A 12,972-nucleotide genomic window follows, 5' to 3' on the forward strand; every position below is an offset into this window, starting at 1 on the left:
AGAAGTCTCACTGATTTTGGCTTGGTTTCAGATTATTCAATAAAATATATACTCTGGTTGAGAGGACAGTGAAGGTCACCACATGAAACAGTTCTGTTTCAAAACATTTTATTGTCCCATCTGCATTTTCATTAAAAAAAGTTACAGGCTAATGTTAGCCTTGATTTAATGGACATGAATGCTACATATATGGATGATAATGATTTTACCTAAATTAACACGAGTAGTGTTGGATGAATTAAACATCAATTCCTAAAATTGAAGGTATGCAAATTTTGCATACATGTATTTCATGATACTCAACGATAGTGGTAACAAAGAACTACCTATGAATGAGAGAAGTGAGTATCTTGAGTGACTTTTATTCATTGTATTTCTCAGACGTGTAAAAGTTAACTATCACATCTTCAGAACAAACACATCTATATAACTGTACATTTAAAATAGAATTTCTGCTTTTCAGATTTTCACCACCTTCCTCCTCTGCTGCAGAATAAATATTGTTGCAGTCTGTAAATCATCAATATTTTATAGCAAAAGAATCGCCAATGTAGAGTCCAAATACTGCAAAATTTACTTATATCCAGGGAGAGGTAGTTTCTGCCCTTCTTTTGCTTCAAAAAAGGTGTAAGAGAGAGTAATCAAGTCAACATTGGCCATCCTTGGGTCTTCTGCAAATTCAGGATCAATGAAGAAAAAGACCGGCATATCTACTTCTTCATGGGGATTAAGTCGCTGTTCTTCAAAACAAAAGCACTGGATATTTGGAAAAACAGAGGTTGTTTTTTTTAAAGAGTCAATGCTACGTCAATCTGTTGTTACACTAAGCTTCTGTGCCCAGCTCAGATGAAATACAGCCAAATCATCAAAAAGTTCATAAAATGTTCTTTATAATCATCCTGTTTGCAACAGTAGGGAAAAGTCCCACACACCTTTCTGCTGTCAATAAATTTGGTTGTGACAGCTGCTTGAATGAAAAGTACTAAGTATAGTGGTTCCTTCTTAGTTCCTCAGTTTTGGGAATCAGCATACGTGAACTATTGCAAAGCTCACAGATTTACTATCATAGATCAGCACAGAATCAAGTTCTGAAAGCTGAGCTGTGGAGCGTTAACATCTGCAATCTGCTTTCACAGCATCATACTTCACTTACTTGTATTTTATTGAAATACTGGCCAGCTTCAAAAGGCACCACATTGTAGGTAGAGATTCCAATTATTGGTTTATCTGTGGGATTCTTTGCTTTGTAAAATGCCAGTGCAGTCTCTCCTGGAACTACCTATAGGGGAGAGGGAATTTTTCTCTGGTGAGTTTTCTTGCTTTTCCCTCAGCCAACCAATCAGAACATAGTCAAATTACACTAAGTGCTTGACCTGAAATGGACTACTTTGATCATCACATACAGAATTTTTACAATGCATCAGTCTAAATGGGAAAAAATATCTAGGAATGAAAGGGTGTTCATCTGTGAAGGTCAGAAATACGGGGAAATCAAAAACGCTTCAGCATGGGGTTATACTGTTCTAGCCAAGAAAGGACAACTGTGCTATGAACTCTCCCACTCAATGTATGCTGTCACCATTAGGAGAACAAGCACACATGCAGATGTAAACAAAGCAAGAGCCAGTATGGTGTAGCTGGTGTGTTGGATTACGACCTGGGAGAGATCCAGGCTTGAATCCCTACTCTGCCATGGAAACTTGCTGAGTGACCTTGGGCCAGTCATACAAGCTCAGCGTAACCTACCTCACAGAGTTGTGAGGATAAACTAGAGAAGGGGACAATGTTGTAAGCCACTTTTGAGTTCCCACTGGGGAGAAGGTGGGATATAAATGAGGTAAATAAAATTCTTAACCAGGAACTGCAACAGGCTGCTCTGAGTTCACATATACTGCACCTGGGCCTTCTGGCAATACCCTCATTACAAGACTCATCAGAGAATGAGAATCTAAGGTGGCTGCAGCAAAGGATTGTTTCCAAACGTTAAAACATCAGATTTGTCATTGTTAACAGAAGTAGATTATGCATGTTATCTTTTCCTGCTCTCCACAATTTCATATACGTGCTAGGATTGTTTGCATTTAAGATAAAGATGGGCTTGGAAGGCAGGAACTAAAAAAAATCCCACAGCAATTAAGGTGCACAGAAGTCTGAAACTTTTCCTATCCATAGATTTAACATAAAATTGGCTATTCATCTGCCATTTCACACTTTAAAAACGGGGAAAGTCTGAAACTTAATGTTGAATTTACAGTGCCTGCCCAGACTGTTAAACTTTTACAGCCTGTAGACTTTCAGTGCCTGATAAGGCTAACTATAAGATGCAATATCACCTGAGCGCAATATCACTAGAGCACAATTCAGCATTATCAGTCACAGCCATCCCCCCTCCCCATATTAGAATATCACACACAAAGTTTGGCATTCACATCAATGCCTGCAAGAGAAAATCCAAGACATAAAACTGTCTACTAGATCTTTAATCACTTACATAAACTTCAGTCTGCTGAGGCCTGAAATTCCACTGAAGACTTGAATGTACATCTGCATTGAAAGTGATCTTAAGAATGCGATCTTTTATACGTTCCATCGTCTCAATCTGGTCTGAACCATGACCTGCTACTGCAGACCCACCAAGTCCAGTAGCCTTAAAGAAAATAATAATAATTGACAACCAGGATGAACACACAAAAGAACCAAACATTCCAAGGTTTTTTTAAGGACCAGCCACTTCAAAGCTGTAACAAATTACAAGTTTATTGGTACAAGCAATAACAGCCGATAAGACAAATCAGTGGGTTCTAGATCAAATCAAGACTGAACTGCCCCTAGAAGCTAAAATGACTAAACTGAGGCCATTGTACTTTGGCTACATTGTGAGAAGACAACAATGCTAGGAAAAGTTGAAGACAGCAGCAGAAGAGGAAGACCCCACATGAGATGGATTGACTCCATCATGGAAGCTAAAGCCCTCAGTTTGCAAGACCTAAGCAAGGCTGTTAATTATAGGACATTAATTCCTAGATCATTAATTCATAGGGTTGCCATAAGTTGGAAGCGACTTGACAGCACTTAACAGACACATGATAGAAAAGCATATACTTAACACATTTCTATAGATGGGGGGGGGGGCAAACCGTAGCTCAAGAGCCACCTGCAGTAGCCATAGTGCGGCTTATGGGCCAATGCATTTTCACCATTATCTATAGCAGCCTTGAGCAGCACAAGCCAAAGAGTTCCTTGTCAGGTCTTCTCCCCTCACCTATTTCTGTTTGTTTACTTTCTTGCGCAACTGGGCTCCTTTGCAAGGGGGAAATTCACCTTCCTCTCCCCTATCTCAGAAAGGACTTCATAAACATTTATTAAATACAGTTTTCTTCAATTTTAATAAGTATGCTGTTCATATTCCTCCACATAGCTTTTGGCTGTTTTGGACTCTGCTGCTTTATACAGGTGGAATATCCTGCACCAAGTGAGTGCTGAGATATTGCCCCACAGAAGGGATTGGATTAATTTCCATCCCCCCCTACAAAATTCACTCTTCCTCACCTGTCTCAGAAAGGACGCTCATGCCTACTGCTACCAGTAAGAGGAAGAACAGCTTTGCCAACAGACAAAACAAATTCTCCCAGATTGTTTATTCAGCAGCAAGTTCCATTGGCTTCAGGGCTTATTCACAAATAAGTGGAAACAGGATTCTATTGCCAGTCTGAATTTGTTCATATTTGCTTAGAAACAAGCATGCACATAATTGCAGTCCACTTTTCTTTTGAACTAAAAAGCAAGTACCACTGTGTTCAATGGAAGTCATCCCTAAAAATGTGTAGTGTTAGGGTGCCTGCAAGGTAAACTATGGGGGGAGCAGGGGCTGAAAGGCTGAAAGGAGAAACAGATGTTCAAAACATTATTTTTTAATGGGACTTTATTAGTCAAGCCAGTTTACGTCTATGGAACCATACAAGAAACAGCAAGCCACTTTCTTCTCCGCCAAAGGGAGCAGGAATATGGTCAAGGTTTGACCTTGTAAAATTACCGTAGATCTGCATCACCAAATTTCTGTTACCACCTTCTGGAAAAAAACTTATTTGTTATGATGCTGCCCCACCCCAATAAGCCTCATCAGTTCAGGGGACTCTCCAATTACTTCCCCCATTTTATGGACAAATAAATCCTAAAATTGTATTATTGCGTTATAGACAAGCGTTTTGACTTATTAAGATAGGGCAGAGGCTTGTCAGCACAGTAAGTATAATCTTGACTCATTATAAAATGAAGGATTAGAGCAAAAACAACTAAATGAAAAGCATTCTTATCCTCACAACCCTATGAGGTAGATTAAACAGTGTGACTGGCCCAAGATCACTCAATGAGCTCCATGCTAGGGGGTTTGAAAACAAGTCTCTCCATTTCTGTTTCAACACTGTAACATTTACCCTACATCACACTGACACTTTGGGGATAAGAAAAGGTGTTTGCTGATCTCTCGCTCCCCTCTTCTCCTCTAGACTTATTTTACTGGAACAAGTTTTACCTCCTAAAACACTACGGATGTAAAAAGATAATGGTTAGAACCCTCACCACAGCTCAGCAACTAAGTCTTCTAGAAGGTTGAAGTTCTGTGTATATTTAGGAGCCATTCTCACAGAACTCGGCAGTACTAACTTCCCTGTGAACACACCATATGCATACATGGAAACTTGTGTAGAAGAGAAGCAGAAATCAGACATACTGGACCTGCCCTTACCTGTGTTATGTTCAGCCCAATGTGGCATAGAAGCTTCGGTCATATGAGTTTCACACACTTACGCTCCATTTGAGACATCTGAATGTCATTTCACCAAAAGGAGAGAGCCTCCATAAACATAGTAATCCTGTTCAGATAGGTCTATCACAAATGGAGGGGTCAGTAGTTTGACTGCTGCTCCCCACCCTCTATACACCTTGAGCGATAAGAAAATGTCAGTATATACTGTTGACCTGACAAAAGTTTCCCTTAACCGTCAAGGGAATTTTCCGTCTCCACATACCTGTAAGGCGACTTGAGAGCTTTCACCTAGATGCTGGATAATAATAAGTCTATAAACACGAAGATGTTTCTTTTCATGTATGAAATGTATATTAACTCTGAGCAATTCCTAACAAGTATTTAATTAGACGCAATCACGTGAGGAGCGGAAAATCTTGGCTCCACGCATATACTACTCATTTCCTGAATTCACAACAACCCTGTGAAGTAGGTGCGGCTGACAGAAGCCCAAGGTCTCCCAGAGGGCGGAGTGGGGATTTCACGCTCTGCTCACTGCACGCACGACCTCTCACCTGGCAATAGAGCCGGTAGAGTGGCACGGCCGCATAGGACACACCTGCCATGCCCACGGCCGCAGCCGCCAGGTAGGTAAGCACCGTCCTGTTCCGGCGGCTCCAGTCCTGCTGCTGGTCCTGACGGCCCCCAGCAGCGCGCCCGGTGCTCCTTCCGCGCCGCCCCGCAAGGGCCGCACGGCCACGGAGACAGAGCCAAGGCCGCCATGGGCCCCATCCACCGCAGGCTCCCTTGGCCGCCAGGCCAACCCAGCCCCGCCCGCACAGCTCCATGCTGCTTCCTGTCACGTGGGCGAGCTCACGTCTGGCGCGCGCTCCGCACGCATATCGCGAGATTACCCGCGGTTGCGACCGAAGGGTCAACTCACTCAGCAGCGGCGCTACAGTCGCCTCCTTGAGGGAATCGCCTTGGCTACGGCGGCCGCGGGGGGGAAGTTCGCGTTCTCGTTGCGTACGTTTTTCCGGTCCCGCCTCCTCTCCGGGAGTGTCTGTGGAACTCCCTGCCTGCGGGCTAGACACAGAGGGAAGGATACCGGAGGCAGAATAGAGGCGAATAGGTACACGCGTCTGTTCTCAAAGAAAGTATGCTCCCATAAAGCGGATGGTGGGTCTCTGTGGCAATTTGGCAGACTTTTGACGGCCAGTCTGTGGCGCTTTTTACAAAAGCCAATGAGTCTGGTCACTGCATAGAGTCAAGCTTGTACGCCTACCGGTCTGTTTCACAATGTATTTATCTTGTCCTTTTTCCCATGAGTTAAGAGTAGTATACATGGTTGTTTGCTCTTCCATTTTATCTGAACAACAACCCTGTGAGCAGTGCCGGATTTATGTATCAGCTAAACAAGCTATAGCTTAGGGCCCCACTCTCTTGGGGGCCCCCCAAAAAATTTAAAGGAAATAATAATTATTTCACTATTAATATACTTCTTAATTGTATTTCAGGTCAACAGCTACTTTGATAAAATACATATCTTGTTATGTGCAAATGGCTTTAGATACCTATTAGGTCCATAAATTACCATATAGCATATATTCAACACAAATAACAGCCACAATTTGTTGTTGACAAAGGACAGCTGGACATATACAGGGCCCCATTACCTCATCAAACCTAAATCCGGGCCTGCCTGTGAGGTAGGTCAGGCTGAGAGAAAGTGACTGGCCCAAGGACATCCATTGAGCTTTTTGGTGATTGGAACACCCGTCTCCCAAATACAAACCTTAACTTTCTAAACCCTGTGCCACATTGTTTTTCCTAGGGTAGTTGATGCACTCATTCAGCACACTGGAGAAAGCAATCACCTAAGAAATGTGAAGAGCTTGCAAAAAAGGTTTTTGCTTAATTCTGTTTTTTTGAGCACGTTGGGGAAATGAAAGAATTTAGGAAGCACTGGAAAAAAACCTGTAACATTTTCTCTTTTAGAGTAAGTGAAATATTTCTAAGACAAGGGTTTTTACACAGCATGTATAGCATGGAAAAACTGATCAATTTTTCCATTGAAAACTTTGGCAAGCACTGGAAGAAAACCTGACACCCCCCCCCCTTTGGCATGTGTGAAATGAAAGTTTTGCTCAAAATGTCTTACATAAAAAATTCATACTATACACTGCAGCATTAGATAGTGATGACACCTTATCTATACTGTAGATATGTACAACATTTTCAGGTTTTGTTTAAAATGTAAACATTTTGGCAGCAATCTATATGCTATTCCCCATCTGATGAAGGGAGCTTTGATTCTCAGAAATAAATGGAAGTTTTTGTTGGTCTTTAAGGTGCTGCTGGACTCGAATCCAGCTCTTCTACTGCAGATCGACAAAACTACCCTCTGAAACTGCTATAACATGTTTAATGATGTTATAGCATTAAAGAGTTCAGTGTTTTCAATGTTATAAAGTTTAACTTAATGTACGGGTGTGCTGGTGGTCCTACACAGCTGATCTTTGCCAAAAGGCTGAGACGCCGACCTCCTACCTTTTAACTGAGAGTGTTTCTGTTCAAATTATACACTTTCTTTTGTTTACTATAGAATTTGTGTTCTATTTTCATTTTTTATTTTTTCCTACCTCTCAGATGGAAAAAGTTAAAAATACTTGTGGTATGGTAGTGTAGGGTTCAGCAGTTTGTGACTTTTTCTCAAGTACTGGGAAGACGTTTCTACTTTAGATTTCACTAGTACAATTTTGTATGCTAATTAAATTATAAAGGATGTATTTTATGTTGTTAAATCAGTAAAAAGTTTGTGTTTGAAAGAAGTTTATGTTTGATAGGAAAGTAGCTATTGCATATATTTACCAAATTTTCCATTTTTTTTCTGGGACTCTCTTCTTCCCCCCCCCCCCCCCCCACACACCTTGGTGGCTTCAAGATTTCCAGAAATTTTGCAGCTCTTCCTCTTAGGGATCTCCATGTAGAAAAGCACGTGTTAGAGTGGCATGATGTTAGAGTTTGAACTTATAGCACTGACTGCCACCAAATTAGAAAGATTCATTAACCACCCACCTCTTCCATCTAGTCCCTTGTTCTACACTGAATTTTTAACCTGCTTTCCAAACAAAAAAACCTGGCTTCCAAAGTGGCTGATAAATTATTTTTCAGTTATCAGTTAAAATATTTCCATGAGGTCCTGATGCAGCCATTATGAAAAATTCCTCGTGGCTACCTTTACCTCTGGTGTTAGAAATGGCAATTGGTGCCAGGAAAGAGAGGAGCTCTCAGCTAGATGGTGGACTTGGATCTGGGAATGAAGGAAGGTTGCATGGTGGTGTCTTTTTTTCTTCCAGACTCACTGATCACTTGGTGACTGGGAAGTAGAAGGATGCCTGGCTGCTCTATCTCTTCCTTCTGACTTTGATGGACCAAGGGTCTGATTCAGTATAAGGTAGCTTCATGTGTTCAAGGCTTTGCTAATTGATTTAGGCTGTAATCCCTTGATGTTTACTGAGTGGGTAGAGAGTCCATAGTAGCTCAATATTATACTTATTTTCCTGATAATCTTTGCTTTTTTCAATAAACCATTCACATAAATAAGCTTGGCACTGCAGCAAGGCAATTTTCACTTAGAAGTATTTAGAGGTAAGCTCAGACGGCAAAATTCACTCCGTATAGTTGCCATTTCTACAGGTCCTATGGAAATCTGTGGGACTAACTTCTGAATAAGCATGCTGAGGATTGGGCTGCAAATATATGGACTATACAGATTTTTGTGAAGGTAAGCAGTTGCCTTATGGACTTAATAAATTGACTCAGGTTTTGTGGTTGGAGATTGCCAGTGTACAGTTTATCTGATTTATTACACTTGATTCATATTTGTTCTTTTTCCATATTGATGTCACCTATAATTTTACAAACTACTCATCTTCTACCTAAAATAATGTCATGGAACATGGGGGTGTCAGCATGGTGCCAGTGTAAATAGTTGGTGTCCTATGCGCTCTCAGCAGAAAAAGTCTGAGAGTATAGCAATGGTGCCAGAGTTCATAATGACATCATCCCCTATTAGCCAACCAGTACATGGTGATTTCAGCATGCCTCCATAACGTCACTCTGTCCCCTGCAATAGTAAATAGCTATGGTTGGAATAGAAAGTAATTCACCTAGAAATGTGATTGTGCCTTCTTTTCCACCTCATTTCCATGTGGAGTTACACCAGCAGGACATCATGTCCTAATGCTGGCCGGATATCACTGTGACATGCTGTCTCTACTTGCAATTGAATTATGGTGTCCAAGCTGCATGCATGCTGTCTCTTCTGCTTAACAGGAACTGATTAAACTTGCTTGTGAGCAAGCTGGAATTCAGCTTCTTTAATGACAGCATTTATCCAAGTAGACGGCATCCGTAGACACACATGCTGCTGAAATGTAAGTAGTGTGTTTATAGATGTATTAGATCATAACTACTGTACCTTCAGTTTGTGTTGCTTGAGTAACTTTCTGTATGTCGACTGTTAACCCTAATGGCAAGTGTCTTAACAGTGCACTCCTAAGCAGAGCTGCATCATTCTAAGTCCATTGGAGCCAGTGTGTTCGGAAGGGTATAACTCTGCTTAGGGCTGCCCTGAAGGTGTAAGAGATATGGGGTGACGTCACATCTCGACATTTCCAAGGCAGACTTTGTTTATGGGGTGGTTTGCCAGTGCCTTTCCCAGCCATCTTCCCTTTACCCCCAGCAAGCTGGGTACTCATTTTACCAACCTTGGAAGGATGGAAGGCTGAGTCATCCTTGAGCCGGCTACCTGAAACCAACTTCCGTCAGGATCGAACTCAGGTCGTGAGCAGATCTTGGACTGCAGTACTGCAGCTTACCTCTCTGCGCCAAGGGGCTCATACTGTAGCAGGAATAGTAGGCGTTTAAGTTAGATTATCATTTGTTAGTTTGTTAAAATGTTTTTGGTCCCCCACAGTCTGCTTTAAGTCTTTTGTTGTAGAATACACTGGATGTTTCGGCATACTTTTTTGATGTCACTGTCACTTTTTTGATGTCACTTTTTTGATGTTCGGGCACTCCCCATAGAAATAACACAAGTGAGCATTCATAAACTGCAGCAGCTATGAAATCTGTGTTTCTTCCTTTGTTTTCCAAGGGCTGTTATGAACCCTCATGGAGTCAGTCGAGCTATTCACCACATTACATTTCCGGACTGCCAAAACGGATTAGGTAATTAGATTATGTGTTGGTTTTACTCTGATAAACTAGGAGTGCTGCTGTGTTCCTTCTGGGCACTTGCAGTCCATCCTGAAGTAGACAGGAATTCCAACCCTTAGAAGTATTTTGTAATTTAACCCTTTATGGTTGTTGCTGTGGAGGAAATAATCTGTTTATCTCTCATTTTGTTTGCTTGTTCAACAGGCATTGAAATTATTGGTGGCTGTCAAGAGCAACCTGAAGAAGACTATGGGATTTTCATAAAGAATATATTACCCGGTGGGATGGCTGCAATAGATAGTAAATAATTTCTTTTTATGTACTCTTGGATGTTGTCATGGCTGCTTTGAACAGCTTTGTCACTGGGTATTGATTATTCCACTTTTCATTGTGCTCTTTTGTAGATGCCTTAGGCTCTACTAAGGGAAAGAGAGGCACATTTTATAAGGATTGCAGTCCCTCTAGCTGACATATAGATTGATATTCAGTGTTATGTAGAATTGTGAAAGTGCTGAATGGATTCTTCATGGATAATGTGTGTGTCTATGTGGTGCATTTTTAATTGGTTTCCATGCTTTTTATTTGTTTGTTGCCTTGGGAGCCCTAAATTGAGTGGAAATTCGGCATAATAGTAATGTTTTCAATAAATAAAATTATGCGAACCCATTCACTTGCTGGTTCAGTTCAAGTGTCACATGGTATCATGGTTTAATTCAGCTAGCTGTAGCTAGTGTGGTTGTTGAAACACAGACCTCTCCCCGGATACATATAGTTTAGGGTTCATTAGATCAAGATCTGAAACCATGGTTTGAAGTTGATTTGACAACCAGAGTGAGTTTCAGCTATGGTTTCATTCAGCATGCAGACATGGAAATCCTGGCTTAACCTTGGATTGTTCCCTGGTCCTGCCTTCACATACTTCCTGGCTACAAAGATGCGTGGTCAGAATGAAAACCTCCACTTGTTGAGACAGACTAGGATTTGAATGAGCACATACAAGCTGATTCCAGATTTCACAAACTAACTATATACTGTGGTTTGACTTGAGCCAATGAGAACTCAATTGGTACAGAGCTAATGTATTACTGAAAGTACTTGGGGAATCATTCTTACATTATATTACAATAAAACTGGTAGAAACAGTCTCACAGTTTGGGGGCAGTGGTATATATTTGTGTTCATTTTATCCTGGCTTGCTAGTTCATAGAGCTAAATTACCTTTCATTATTAGCTTCTCTCTCTTTAAGGTCGGCTGCTTATTGGAGACTTGATTTTAGAGGTCAACGGAGAAAATTTAGTTGGTGTAACTAATGAAAGGTACACTTTATAAATTAAATTATTAACTTGTATCAGAATTGCTAGTACCAATTAATCACTGATGAAGAAATGCAAACCTTTCTGAGGTTCCTTGCACTCTGTCTGCTAATACCAGAGTTTAGTGATTTTGGCTCAGATTTCTTAATTGAGTAATCCAAAAGTGGGCAATATGTAACTCATCAGGTTTCTTCTGGGAGTCATGACCCACTGTTAAGTTTTTAAGAATAACTTTTTAAAACACAGATAATTAAATGGTTTATGGTGGCAAAATATTTTTTTAATGTGATACACAGTGCTGTGCAGGTAGGTGATCCCTGAAGGTAGTCATAGAAATTTCTTGCTAGTTGATAATAATGCTGGGATATTATTCTTTCTTAACCTAACCAATTTAGCATATAACTTTCCTACAACCTTAGGCATTTATAAATTAGAAAGAAATATACTATATTAAAGCTATGCCTAAAACAGACTTAGTGGCACCTTACAGTCCTGAGTCCCTGTATATAAGCTAGGGGGGAATGGCAGAAATCAGAGTACCCCCCCCCCCGAGCATGTTTTAGTTCCTTCTACTCATGCTAGAGCACCATTGGATTCAAACATACAGGTTGGATCAAGTGAACCGTAAAGAGAACAAATTCATGGAACAGCAGTCTGTCTTCCCTGTATAGCCTCTTGTGCCCTCCTAAAGGACACCAGTCCTGAAGCTTGGAGGGAAATGAGCAGAAATCTTAGCCCTCAGGTCTTGCACGAGCTCTCATATGAACCAAGCAAGAGCTTTCACAAATGCATGTACGTATTGTGCCACATCTCACTCCATTCATGAACGACTCTTGATTCAGGAGCATCTTTTCTAACAGGTGGGCGGTAAGGAAAAGGGGAGAGATCCTTCCCATGAATTCATTCAGTTCATGGTTCATTGGATCTAACTGTGTATCTTTGTATTTGCCTTATGAACCTGAAAAGGCTTGCACAAAAAGAAAAGGGCAGAGAGTTGTCAAAGACCAGTTTACTGAGTGAAACACATCAGAAGTCTGTCTGCAATAACTCCGAGGCATTGGTTCTGTTCACTGACATTTCATTGAATTGTTGTGCTAAATAATTCTATTTGGCATTCAGCTGCTATAACATAAATTGGTTATTGATGAGCCAGTTGTTTAGTTGACAACCTTTAGCAGGATACATTGGCCAGGTGTCTGGAGGCTGTGGTGAAGTGGTTGAAACAGTCTGCTGAAATTTGAATCCATCGAAGACTGTGGCTGGGCCAGGGAGATCCAGGTCAGGGACATCAGCTTCTGATTCTTGATAATGTGCAATTGACAACAGCCTCCACCGCCAGGAGCATAGGTGTGATTCTGGATGCCTCACTTTCTTTGGAGGCACAGTTCACAAACACAGCCAGGATGATGTTTTTCCACTTTCACCAGGTCAGGCAGCTGATGCCCTACCTGTTCCGCCCTGATCTAGCCACAGTGATCCATGCAACAGTCACCTCCAGATTGGACTACTGTAACTCGATGCAGGGCTGCCCTTTATTTATTTATTTATTCAAATTTATAACCTGCCGTCATCCCCAGCGAGCCAGGCTCAGGGCTGATAACAATAATTAAAAACAGATTACATCCAGACTACATCTAAAACATCCTTAAAACCATAATAATTAAAACCCTACTCAGATGGCCGTAACTACC

The 12,972-nt window shown here is 41.2% G+C and overlaps 2 protein-coding genes across 2 annotated transcripts in view; one reads left to right on the forward strand and one right to left on the reverse strand.

Moving 5' to 3' along the window:
• Positions 1-558: 558 nt before the first annotated feature.
• On the reverse strand, positions 559-5,592 carry LOC130485687 (cytochrome c oxidase assembly protein COX11, mitochondrial). The gene is made up of 4 exons (XM_056858922.1): positions 5,320-5,592; positions 2,492-2,647; positions 1,154-1,279; positions 559-756 (listed from the first exon to the last, which is right to left on the reverse strand). The coding sequence occupies exons 1-4, from the start codon at positions 5,590-5,592 to the stop codon at positions 574-576; spliced, it is 738 nt and encodes a 245-aa protein (XP_056714900.1). The 3' UTR covers positions 559-573.
• Positions 5,369-12,972, forward strand: part of STXBP4 (syntaxin binding protein 4) — a 177,520-nt gene continuing 169,916 nt past the window's right edge. The window contains exons 1-4 of the mRNA XM_056858910.1: positions 5,369-5,391; positions 9,906-9,979; positions 10,172-10,267; positions 11,215-11,284. Of these exons, the coding sequence (XP_056714888.1) occupies positions 5,369-5,391; positions 9,906-9,979; positions 10,172-10,267; positions 11,215-11,284 (263 nt within the window). The remainder of the gene's footprint in view (positions 5,392-9,905; positions 9,980-10,171; positions 10,268-11,214; positions 11,285-12,972) is intronic.

Source organism: Euleptes europaea, chromosome 1, assembly GCF_029931775.1.
Source record: "Euleptes europaea isolate rEulEur1 chromosome 1, rEulEur1.hap1, whole genome shotgun sequence".
Classification (NCBI taxonomy): Eukaryota; Metazoa; Chordata; class Lepidosauria; order Squamata; family Sphaerodactylidae; genus Euleptes; species Euleptes europaea.

Coding starts and splice junctions, on each gene's coding strand:
- LOC130485687 (XM_056858922.1), bottom strand. CDS start 5,592: ATGGAGCTGTGCGGGCGGGGCTGGGTTGGCCTGGCGGCCAAGGGAGCC. Junction 2,648..5,319: donor TCTACCGGCTCTATTGCCAG/GTGAGAGGTCGT, acceptor ATTTTCTTTAAG/GCTACTGGACTTGGTGGGTC. Junction 757..1,153: donor AGTATTTCAATAAAATACAA/GTAAGTGAAGTA, acceptor CCAAATATCCAG/TGCTTTTGTTTTGAAGAACA.